This window comes from Rhineura floridana, chromosome 11, assembly GCF_030035675.1.
Source record: "Rhineura floridana isolate rRhiFlo1 chromosome 11, rRhiFlo1.hap2, whole genome shotgun sequence".
In the NCBI taxonomy this organism is placed as follows: domain Eukaryota; kingdom Metazoa; phylum Chordata; class Lepidosauria; order Squamata; family Rhineuridae; genus Rhineura; species Rhineura floridana.
The window spans coordinates 67,518,073-67,530,520 of NC_084490.1; the positions used below are offsets into that span (position 1 = coordinate 67,518,073).

The 12,448-nt window shown below is 41.9% G+C and overlaps 1 protein-coding gene across 1 annotated transcript in view; it reads right to left on the reverse strand.

The window, feature by feature from the left end:
- Positions 1–12,448, reverse strand: part of LOC133368053 (band 4.1-like protein 4B) — a 132,263-nt gene that overhangs the window by 50,745 nt on the left and 69,070 nt on the right. The window contains exons 7-8 of the mRNA XM_061592135.1: positions 5,063–5,183; positions 2,155–2,232 (exon numbers count right to left, since the gene is read on the reverse strand). Coding sequence (XP_061448119.1) covers positions 2,155–2,232; positions 5,063–5,183 — 199 coding nt within the window. The remainder of the gene's footprint in view (positions 1–2,154; positions 2,233–5,062; positions 5,184–12,448) is intronic.

Genomic DNA, 12,448 nt, shown 5'->3' on the forward strand with positions numbered 1-12,448 from the left:
TGCAGGTTGCCTTGGTAATCTAGTGACCTGTGTAGGATGAAATGGGAATGTCACTGGCTACAGCACAGGTGGCATAAATCCTGAACTGAACCTGCCCGAACAAGGGTGAGAGTGCATTATCATGCCTATGTGGTGGTGGTGGTACTGAAGAAAGCTACTTCTCCACCATTGTGTTGTCAGTAGCTGTCCAACAGAGCTTTTCCGAGTGGTGAATGGGCTTTTGTCATCTGGCTAAGAGGTTGTTGCTCTGATACCCGCAGCAGTCTGCTGTGACAATTTTGTGAAACACTTTGAGGATAAAATAGCTCGGATTTTGATAGAATTAGACTCTACAATTAGAGAAAGCCTAATGGAGGCATCCAGAGTGACTTCCGTTCCATCTGCACAGTATCAGTTTTAATTATTGTAGCCTGGGAATGCGGACAAGCTGTTCGCAAGTCGGGGAGTGATTTAGAGGGGGAAAGCTGCAGGAAGGAAAGGGCTGATCATCCACCTCTCACTTCTGCACTCTTAATCCCCCTCCTAAAACAGCTTTCCATTTATTTATTTTTAATAGCACTGGTGTTCTGCTATCACATGTGTCAGCATGTAACATGGGGTTACACCTCTTATAACACAAGCATCATTTTCCAGCACACTAAAAAGCAATGCTATGTGGGAGGCTCCTCCTGCTGGTTGGGCCCTACAGTCAGGAATGCACACACACACAATGGGAATCATTCAGAGAAAATTAACCAGCATTAAGCATGTTAAGCCCTATGGGTTAAATGGAACTCAAGCACACTCAGTGTTGGTTAAAACCTAGTCCATGTAAACATGTCAAACAATGTATTAAACTGCCATGTTTGTTTCCTGTGATTCTTACTACAAACTGCAAGTTTCTGATCCTCTTCAATGTACAGAGAAATTAAAACTAAATGGCAGTTGTCTGGCAAAGGCTTTAAAATAACATGAATAATCAAAGGAGATGATGGTTAAGCATAGTTTATAATAGTTAGGGCTCTTCCACCCCCTAAACTCCTCTAAACTTCCACTTGTACTTCCACTTTTAGTGCCCCCTCCTGCCCCAATTTCCATAATTCATAATCTTGCAACTGTATTCCAAAAGCTATGTAACATCCCGCACATTCAATCTCTAGCCAGTTTCTCTGCATTGCTTGCATCATTGTTGTAAGTGTGGATATAACAAAATGTACGGAGGTGGAAAGAAGAAGAGTCAAACTTAGAGCAGACTGCACATGGCTGTTCTTATTGTACCTCACAGAGTCAAAGCCACTGGCTCTCAAAAATGGAATCTGCAGTGATTTGTGGTACAAGGAACACCAGCCCATGAAACTAATAGGCATTCCAAAAAAAACCAAAACTGCTTGCAAATACAGACATACCAGAACTGCGTAGTGCAATGCACAGCCTGATGGTATCCCACAGAGGAAATGATTCTAAGTTTAAAAAAAAAACAGACATTAACAATGTGGCAATTCCTATTTGGCCTGGTTTTGAACATATTCAGATGAATGCTACAAAGATGAAGAAATGGTCAGAGTTGTAATTTACAGGCATTTGTTTACCAAGATCTCTCTCTTAGTCACATTCTTAAAAGCCCAGGAGTATGTCACGGGTCCAATGAGACAATACATTAAATGTGTTTCTTCTTCTTAGGGGGGAAAAAGCCTAAAACAGCTGCCTGCACGGCAGGTGTGTGCGTGTGTGTGATCAAAATCGTGACTGCTGTTCACAAAATTCTTTTTCCCTGTGCAATGGTTGCAGTGAAAATCCCCTCCTCCATACTATTGCCCCCAGGAGAGAAGCTGCCATTGGTGAAGGGACTGCTGGGGCAAAGGGACTTCCAAAACCTGACAGTTAGAACAACCACAGTATCATGATACAAAAAGCAGGTAGTAGACAAATTCCAAAACTCATATGAGATCACTAGAAGGACATAATTTCCTCATGGTTTGACAATAGGAAATAGGCCAGTAATCTGTCCAAACCTTCACCCCATTTATAAATATACAAACCAGAATCACAACAAACCTGAGACAATGACATCATTTTCTGAATTATTAAAACATGAGCATCACAACATTTTGCCTTCAGGATTTAAGAAATTCTTTAAGACATAACTTCCAAGGCTGCAAAAATGAAATCATTTACCATTGGTGTGGCTTCTGTGAAATCCATCAGCAGATCTCCAGGCTCCAAGGCAAATGTACTTCCAGTATCTGTGGGGCTCTGAAGCACAGCCAAGAATTCAATAACTGTGAAAGGAGTTCAATTCTAAAATAATAATTTCATTTTAGCAGATTAACTGCATCAAGACTAAATTCTATATTTACTAGCAGTGTCAAAACCACAACAACTGGAAGAGAGGAGGCAGTACATTTCCCAACTTTCCTTTGGCCTCCCAGTTCAGACATGGAATAAGGCCCAGTTCAGCCATTACAGCCCTCTCCGTGTATTACAAAAGGGCTGTGGGGCCACGGGTTAACCCCCACCCAGGTTTCTGCAGGTCCTCCCAGCTTCTCATGTGTTGAGAAATAACTTCTGAAGCTGGGAGCCATTTCTGTCCCGTGTAGGCTCCTCATGCAATTTTGAACACTGGAAGACCAGGATTCTAAACCACATACCTACACAAACAGAACAGGCTCTTCACTTCAGAAATTATTTTCAACATCTGAGGAACCTTCTGACCTCAAGTGTAGGGCTAAATGTATAGTTCTGCAGTTCCTTTGTATCCATGCTGTTTCTTTGTGCAAGTAACATGTAGTCTTGGCTCGCAAACCTCTTCAGCTGGTGGAAGAGTGGACATATGCCCTTCCCCTTTACCACATGCACAAGGTTACATCCATTTACAGCATACATTTAAAGCATTGTTATACCACTTTAACAGCCATGGCTTCCCCCAAAGAATCCTGGGAACTGTAGTTTGTTAAGGGTGATGAGAGTTGTTAGGGGACCCCTCACAGAGCTACAGTTCCTAGCACCTTTAACAAACTACAGTTATCTTTGGTAACCACTGGATGTTATAACATAGCAGAGTGCAGGTTTTCTACCAATGGTACAAGCAACTGCCATGGACACATAGAATTGTGACTGCGGGCACGTTAATCCACTTCAGGTTTGCAGAACATTTAACAATGCGCCATTTTTACTCTTTCAAAATAGCAGTGTGGTATTCCTCCATTGTCTACAGCAGGGTTGCTAAAATGATGTCTTCCAGATATTTTGGACTACAGTTCCCATCAGCCCCAGCCATCATGGCCAGGGATGATGAGAGTTGTAATGCACAACATCTGGGGGGTATCACTAACCCTGGTCTATAGCAGTCAAGTACTTTGCTACTAGATACATTGGAGGTTCCTCTTTGTTTTGTTCCCAGGCTAAAGTGCTGTCTCATATTCCCCTGGATTGTGTATGCCAGTTTGAATGATGATTTCTAAACATATTTTACGGTAAAAACACAACTTATTGCATTCTCTCTCTCTCTCTCTAGTTGAGATCTGTATTGCAAATTTGAAACTTCCAAAATCCAAAGGATAATTACATTCTCATCCATGTATTAGTCCAGGAGATGCACATTGGGTCAGTTCACTTAAAAATGCAGACCAAATAAATTATCCTCTATCCCTAGTAATGATTGTTTTTGAAAAATGCATCACTCAACTATTTCTGCCCAGAAAGACTGAAGTAGTTGCTCTTTGCACAAGAAAAAGGCCAAATGGTTTAATTAAGTTTAATTTTCGGGTTTTGTCCTCTTTCTTCAGAGGCCTCAAAAAGCACTGTCATTGATGTTTTGCCATTCATAATATAATTTAAATATCATTGATTAGCTACTCAGCCAAGGTATCTTGGCCTGGTCTGTGGCCTAGTCCCCAGACAGTTGCCACAGCAACAGCCCAAGCAAGACAGGGCTGGGACGTAGACCTGGCCCTATGCCATTTCACTGATCAGCTATTTAAGCTAATCAACTGAAATCTTATCTTGGTTGACTCCACAGCAACCCACCCTGTCTCTTTCAAGCACCCATGGTAAACAACAGAAAACTGCTATATCTTCCAGGGTAGTATAATCAGCAATAATTCAAAGACAAAACCAGCAGAGAGCTGCCTGTTCAAATGTACCCTGAACATATTTAGGAATATTCAGTGTAAGGTTGGCTCCCATTCATGTTCCAGTTTGATCATACAACACTAGATTTCTAAAAATGTATGAGTGTATCATTGTTTTCTTAAGTACAGCACCAAAAGTAAAATTACTCTTTTAGAGAATATGACAATGGAGGGGAGCTATGTCTCTGAGAAAGTTTTGCAAACCTTTATGGAAGATGGTAAAGATTTTGCTTCACAAATACAACATAAGAAACCATGGCTGACTGTAATTGTCATCAATGTAAAGGAATGTTAGACTGATTCATCAGTCATTCACATTGATGTGGTCTCTTCATATTACCTAGAAACATTAAATTTGGTAAACAAGAACCCCAAGATACTCTGATAACTTGATAAGCCTGAAAATGTCTCCTTCAAAATATGAGCTAACAATTTACCGTAAGTGGTTAAAGCACTCTTCATTTGGCTAGATCAGCCTTTCCCAACCAGTGTGCTTCCAGATGTTGTTGGACCACAACTCCCATCAGCCTCAGCCAGCATTGCCAATGGTCAGGAAAGATGGGAATTGTGGTCAAACAACATCTGGAGGCACACTGGTTGGGAAAGGCTAGGCTAAATAGCTGAAACCTCATAACGGATTACCTCATAACAGTCCATGAGTTAGTGCCTCATAGTAGATTACCTCACAAGTTTACTACATCACAGAGGCCTTCATTCCAGCACACAGCAAATAAAATTAAGTTGAACAGAGGACAGAATGTTGAACATTTAGAGGCTTTTTGGCCTTTCAGGTTTGGATAAGAGGAGAGATTTTCTTATAGCCAGGAATATGTACCCAAATATGCTTATAGAATGCAAGCTGAATTCACTAGTAGTATAGCAAGTTGTAAGTTAATACTTTAACTGCTATTGACTCAACCTTTTCACTTATCCTGCTAGTTGTCTGTATATACCTTTGCACACAATGAAAAATGTCCCTCTGAATTTGTCTTCTGTGATGTAGGAGATGCTGATGAGAGTGGTGGAGATGCTGCTACCGCTGCTGCCAGTGCTGGGGGAAGATCATCTTCATCACTGTGTTGTTAAAAGTACATGAAACTTTGCTCATTACAATATTTTGAAGTACTCATTTTCATGGACAGGATAACCTAGAAAACGTTTTCAAAATGTTTGCCATTCATTGCTGCTCATCTCTTCACTCCTATTATATTGTCATTCAAGTTTTCCTAAAAACTGTATTTTTAAAAAGGTAGGCCACAATCCACCCCTATCCTGACGTGGCAAGAGCTCTGCATACTGGGAAAGGGGAGGCAATGGCCTGTACAGGAATCTCCTCATGCATATGCAGAGTTGTATGTGTGGGGGATGGATGCTGAGAGCAGCTAGAGTGGGCCTTTAATGTCTTCTTGCTACCTTCCTTTACAATCCCACTGTCATGAACCCCCAGACCCTCAAGGTACCGGGTTCATGCATCAGACTCAGACCCCCACCCTTAGGGAATGAGACTGGAACCAAAAAGCTATTACTTCACCCTTGCCAAGGCTGTGTACGCTCACAACAACCCTGCAAGGTAGAAGGTAGGCTGCCACCACCCCTGTATACTGGTCCACTCAGAGCCAGGGGATCTCTGAGCCCAGAAGATATATAAAACCAAGGTCCTAAAAGGCAAGAGTCACAGTTACACTCCTTGCCAGGCACCTCTGGTTTAACACTTAAAATCCAAGCTTTTAACTTCTTAACCCTCTTTGGTAGTTAGTGACTGAGATTGGTCAAGGTCTGAATCCAGAACCACTCCTTCTCTCAAATGAACACACCAGGTTAAATAGAAGTAGCTTTATTAAGATATATAAGTGCATGTAACAAAATAGCAGCAAGTAATCCTTTAAGACCATTCACCCAACAGGGGTTTAGGTTCTTACAAGAGAATTCATACACACAACAAGAAAATAATAAACTAACTCACCTAACTACTTACATACGAGGTAGTTGGTTGCGTGGCACCTCTCCTAAGAGAGATGGATGTTCAACATAAAGCAATGGAACCAGACATAGGTTGCCTTCCCATAAGCAACCCCTGGAACCATAAGGCAGAAAGGTTTGGAACTCTGATGCCAGTCAGCATAGGCAGAGAACAGAGAACAAAGGCTATGGGTCTCTAGCCCTATACTTAAAGGAAAAAGATCCTAACGGTCCAAAATTAATTGACCAATCAGGAATTGGCTGATGTAACTTTCTTCTCGATGTTTCTCACATTTTCGCGCCTTCAGGCCCCCCTCCCAACTGTGTTTTCCAACTATACAGGCCAAGGATGACCTTGGGTACCAGGCACTTGCTAATCAGCAAAGATAAACAGGTGCAGCTCGTTAAGGCTTCTTCTAACCGTCTTCAGCTGGGAAGTGAAACTCAAATTTGCAAATTGGCAAAGGCTTGTCTTTTCTAACTGTAACCATCTCCCAGAGTCCCTTACGGGAGCCAAAATATTGTTATTAGATTTTTAATAACTCATGACCATGACAGGTTCATGACACCCACTACTTTATTAAATATAATCTACAAATTACAAAACCTTTTAAAAAGATTTTGTTCAAGAGAATATAACTGACAATATAAAACAGTAATGTTTACACACCAATCATATCCTTATTTGCATTTCAAGCTCAATTTACACATTCTACAAATATATTAATAGTATTTATGGATGGCAAAAGTTTATGATGCTTCATTTCTGATTCTCATCAAATGTGTTAATTATACAAATACTGCCACATTCAATGTATAAAAGCACTTAAAGACAAGCTTTAAAGAACTCTTCTACCCTATCCCTGTGGGGCTCTCTACCTAGCTTAAGCTCATCACTCCCTCTGACACCCACTTTTCAGGCTAGGTTTCTGTCCAGGACTTTAGCCAACTGTTTCTGATTGTATCTTACCTCTTTAGCTGCTGTGTATGCTTTAAAATGGTTTAAAAGGTGTTTCAGAATTGGCCTTTCATTTTTGTATTGCATTCGTTACTTTTGAGAAAGGAAAGCCTCTCTTTCTCTCTCTCTCTCAGTGGTGGCCAGGGCTACTTCATTCTAGCCCTGAGGACATGATAGTGCAATCGGTAGCCCGCTGTAATGAATTTGCTGGGCACTTCCAGAATAAGATCTTTGCATCCGCCAGGACTTGGACTCCCAGTTTACAGCAGTTGATCCTAATGAGGTGTCCGGAGCACAGTCTTGTCATGTTTTATTGGATGAGTTTCAGTTGGCTCAGCTCGAGGACGTGGACAAGGTACTTGGACAGGTGCGTGCAACCACTTCTGTACTAGATCCTTGCCCCTCTTGGCTAATAAAAACTAGCAGGGATGGAACAGCTGGCTGGGCCAGGGAAGTGATAAACGCCTCTTTACGAGAGGGAGTGGTCCCTAGCTGTCTGAAAGAGGCAGTAGTGAGACCACTTCTGAAAAAACGTTCCTTGGACCCAGAAGACCTTAATAGCTACAGACCAGTAGCGAATGTTCCATTCCTGGGCAAGATCTTGGAACGAGTGGTTGCTGCCCTGCTCCAGGCGCTATTGGATGAAACTGATTATCTAGATCCATTTCAATTGGGTTTTAGGCCCGGTTTTAGCACCGAGACAGCCTTGGTCGCCCTGTACGATGACTTATGTCGGGTGAGGGACGGAGGGAATGTAACTCTGTTGATTCTCCTTGATCTCTCAGCGGCTTTTGATACCATCGACCATGGTATCCTTCTGGAGAGGCTTGTGGAGTTGGGAGTTGGGGGCAATGCTTGGCAGTGGTTCCGCTCCTACCTGGCGGGTCGTCTCCAGAAGGTAGTGCTTGGGGAACATTGCTCGACACCGTGGGTTCTCCAATGTGGAGTCCCGCAGGGGTCAGTTCTGTCCCCCATGCTTTTTAACATCTACATGAAGCCGCTGAGTGCGGTCATCAGCAGTTTTGGAGTGCGTTGCCACCAGTACACTGATGACACGCAGCTCTATTTTTCCTTTTCATCTTCTTCAGGTGAGGCTGTCAATGTGCTGAATGGTTGCTTGGCTGCGATAATGGACTGGATGAGAGCTAATAAACTGAGGCTGAATCCAGACAAGACTGAGATGCTGTTGGTGGGTGATTTCTCTGATCAGATGGTGGATATGCACCCTGTTCTGGATGGGGTTACACTCCCCCTGAAGGAGCGGGTTCGTAGTCTGGGAGTACTCTTAGATCCTTCCCTGTCACTCGAGGCTCAAGTAGCCTCGGTGGCACGGAATGCGTTCTACCAACTTCGGTTGGTAGCCCAGCTACGTCCCTATCTGGACAGGGAGGACCTCACCTCAATTGTCCATGCTCTGGTAACCTCTCGATTGGATTACTGCAATGCGCTCTACGTAGGGCTGCCTTTGAAGACGGTCCGGAAACTACAGCTAGTGCAAAATGCGGCGGCCAGGCTGATGACGAGGACCAGACGGTCCGAACATATAACACCTGTTCTGGCCCGCTTGCACTGGCTACCTATATGTTTCCGGGCCAGATTCAAAGTGTTGGTTTTAACCTATAAAGCCTTATACGGTGCGGGACCACAATACCTCCTGGAACGCCTCTCCCGATATGAATCTGCCCATACACTACGTTCAACATCGAAGGCCCTCCTCCGAGTTCCGACTTATAGAGAGGCTCGGAGGATGGTTACCAGAACCAGGGCCTTCTCAGTGGTGGCCCCTGAATTGTGGAATAGTCTTCCTGTTGAGGTGTGTTTGGCGCTGACATTGCTATCTTTTCGGCTCCAAGTTAAAACCTTTCTCTTTGCTCAGGCATTTTAGTTTAATATGTTCAATTTGGTTTTAGATTTGTGGATTTTTATATATATGTTTTTGTACTGATTTATGTGATTTTATTGTATATACTTTCTGTTGTACACCGCCCAGAGAGCTATGCTAGTGGGGCGGTATAAAAATTTAACAAATAAATAAAAAATAAATACAATTTTTAAATAGTCTGCAATATTCTCCATCTTTGCAGGGCGAATCACTTTGCTCCAAATGTCAGCAGCTTTCCCCTACACAAGATTAGCCCCAAGCAGAGAGTGAGCCAAGCCTCCTGAGGTTAAAATACAATCCTAGAGAGTCTCGCCCACATTAAGGATATTTTCTAGGCTTCCCTTTTAATCTCTACTATAGTATTAACCCTTTAGCATTTAGGTTAATAATACAGAGATTAAAAGGAAAGCCTAGAAATTCTCCTTAATGCGGGAGACTCTCTAGGATTGTGTTTTCAACTCTGTGGTGTTAACCCTTTAAACCCCTCCCCACTCATCTTATTTGTTCATCTGGCATCTCTCACACACATACACACTTGAAGGGAAGCAGATAATAAAGCTAATGTGAAATTGACCAGACACAGGCAGGCATGCGATCTCTTGTTTTCTCCCATAGCGGGGCTGGGGATATGATTCAGATAGGAAGAGAAGGAGGAGGCAGCAAAAGGGGGGATTGGGGGGATGGCACTGGCCACCACTGAGAGAGAGAGAGAAAGAGAGGCTTTCCTTTCTCAAAAGTAACGACTGCAATATCAATATTTCTTCCAAAGGGGAAATAATCAGAACTGTAAAAGTGGACTAGAGTGGAAAATAATCGAATACAGAAAGGAACTGCCTGTCAGTCCAGTGGAATGCAATCGGACTGGCTGCAGCAGGTGTTTCCATCCCTATCCATGATTGTCTCAGTTTGAGTTTCCCCGTTGCCATAATATTGTCTCTTGCAGAGCTTATTCACACAAGTACAATTTGTCAGCACACAAGAACCAGTTACAATACACTCTTTCCTTGCTTATCAGAAAACAAAAATACTACTCTGTGTGTTAATTAGATGTTTTATTAATGCAAAAGGACAGATTTTCGTTCCCTGACCTAGTTAATCTTTGTTTTGTACCAAGGCTGCTGACATTCTTTCAAACTTTTCCTTTCATACTTAGCAGGAACACCTTGGTTTCTCCCCACTCTTGCTAGGTAAATCTGTTTTCTTGTACTCATTTGTATGGGAGTGGAATTTTCCCCTGCAACTTGCCAATTGAATAAAAATTCTCAGCCACTTGAAAATAACAACTGCAGGTTGGAACAGTAATTTAGTTTTGTAAATGCTGTTCTACATTTTGGCTGCAAGCTGGAGCACCAGACATTTGCCCAACTGACTTCTTTTAAAATAAGATCCTCAAATACAATGTTTTTTTTTAAAAAGGCTATGTTCACTGTATATTGAATTCTAACATGCTCAATAGGTATGCATGAAACGTAAAAAAACATGACACTTAAACCTGCATTCTGCTACTTGTGTCAGCCTAATTTTAATATATATATTCCTTTTTGCATTCATAAAATAATCTGTTTATATCAATTGGTTAGCAAAAATATTTGTGATAGATACACGCAAAGTGAAATTCTGAATAATTCCAAACTTATTTTTGCTGCAGTTTAAAATATTGTCCAAAACCAACCTCAGTGTGGGAAACCAGTTGCGTATATTTCTGGATTCCTGACATCTTGAAGCAAACTGCGATTCCTTTCCTCGCGTTTCTCATTTTATTATATCATTTTTAGCAACCAACCATCTTAGAATTTCAATACATTCCAAACATTCAAAATATTCCATATCAAAAAGTAAGTTCTCTGCAGCTTTGTCAGCCTGGAAGAAGACCAGCCCTGCCCTGCCCCTTTTACCCCAAAGTGACTTTGGAAACCTACACTTGCATTGAAGGGGAGGAGTCCATATCTCTGCTTACAGACTGTGCTGCTGCTGAGGCCTTGCCAGTAAGGAGTTCTCTGCAGCCTTGCCTCAGTAGTCCCTCCAAAACAAGCCTCCACGCAGAATAATGAAGTTTTGTAGGAAATGTAGTTGATGGCTTTCCTTAGGGGCTTGGGGGGGTGCTAATGGTTACTTCTTTGTTTGCTTTTCAAGATTGTTTTATTATGTTCATAATATTGAAAAGTTGTTTTGCTTGCTGTAATATTTGTTGTTATGTTACTGTTATTGTTTTTTGCTATTAGGAAATTATTTTTGAGATGTATTTCTGTTCACCTTGTTGTAAACTGCCATGAGCAGAATTTTTTGTGGAAATGCAGCAAAGAAATAAAATGATGAATGAAAAAAGCAATAAACATAAGAAGTCAGTCTACTGGCTTATGTTACAATTACATACAAGCAGAAAGGAAAAAAAGTAAAACCAATAACTTACAATGTTTTTTATTTCTGCTGCAATGAATGTTTGTTGTACAATATCTAATGTATTGTTATGAGTTTGGGGTTGAAGTAGATGATTTCTCTGAGTCCCTTTCCAACCGCTAATTTGGAACCCTGCAGCTGGAGGTAAGAAACCTGCTCTGCTGGTCAGATGAGTCTCTTTTGTTAAACTAATAGAATGGCCAGGTGGGCTAATAGGTCTGCCAAATGTCCATTAACTGGTGAATGGGCCAGGGAGATCCTATTGGTATTGAAACTCTTCAGGAGAGTCCCCCCCCCATCTAAGAGAGGCTTGTGTTTTGAGTTGAGACTGAGGAAAGGCTGGGAACTGGAGGCAGACAGAGAGGATGGCTCCCTGCACCATGGCTTTTGGATGCCTCCTGTAAGCTTGATGGAAAAGCAATATCTATTGGCCTGCTAATGCTTGGAACCCCTCCATCTTAAAAGCTCAGGTTGGAATGTGTGTAAATAAAAGCCATATTTCCTAAGACACCACCATCTCCGCTAACCTTCTTTCCAAGAAAACCAAACCCTGGGCAAGCACAGGGACCCTTGGAGATCTCTCAACACTCAGAGATTGGGGTGGCATGCAACAGTATGTACTCTTATCAGACAATGTTGTTGTTATATGCCTTCAAGTTGATTATGACTTATGGCGACCCTATGAATCAATGACCTCCAACAGCATCTGTTATAAACCACCCTGTTCAGATCTTGTAAGTTCAGGTCTGTGACTTCCTCTATGGAATCAATCCATCTCTTGTTTGGTCTTCCTCTTTTTCTACTCCCTTATGTTTCTCCCAGTATTACTGTCTTCTCATTATGTCTTTTCATTATGTCTTCTCATTATGTGTCCCAAGTATGATAACCTCAGTTTCATCATTTTAGCTTCTAGTGGTAGTTCTGGTTTAATTTGTTTTAACACCCAATCTTTGTCTTTTTTGCAGTCCAACACCACATTTCAAATGAGTTGATTTTTCTCTTATCCATTTTTTTCACTGTCCAACTTTCATATCCATGGTCCCAGGCTATGGTCTGAAGGCACATAATGCCAGCTCCCTGCTAAAGCTAAGTAGGGTCAGATCTGGTCAGTGCCTGGATAGGAGTCTGCCTGGGAACCATATG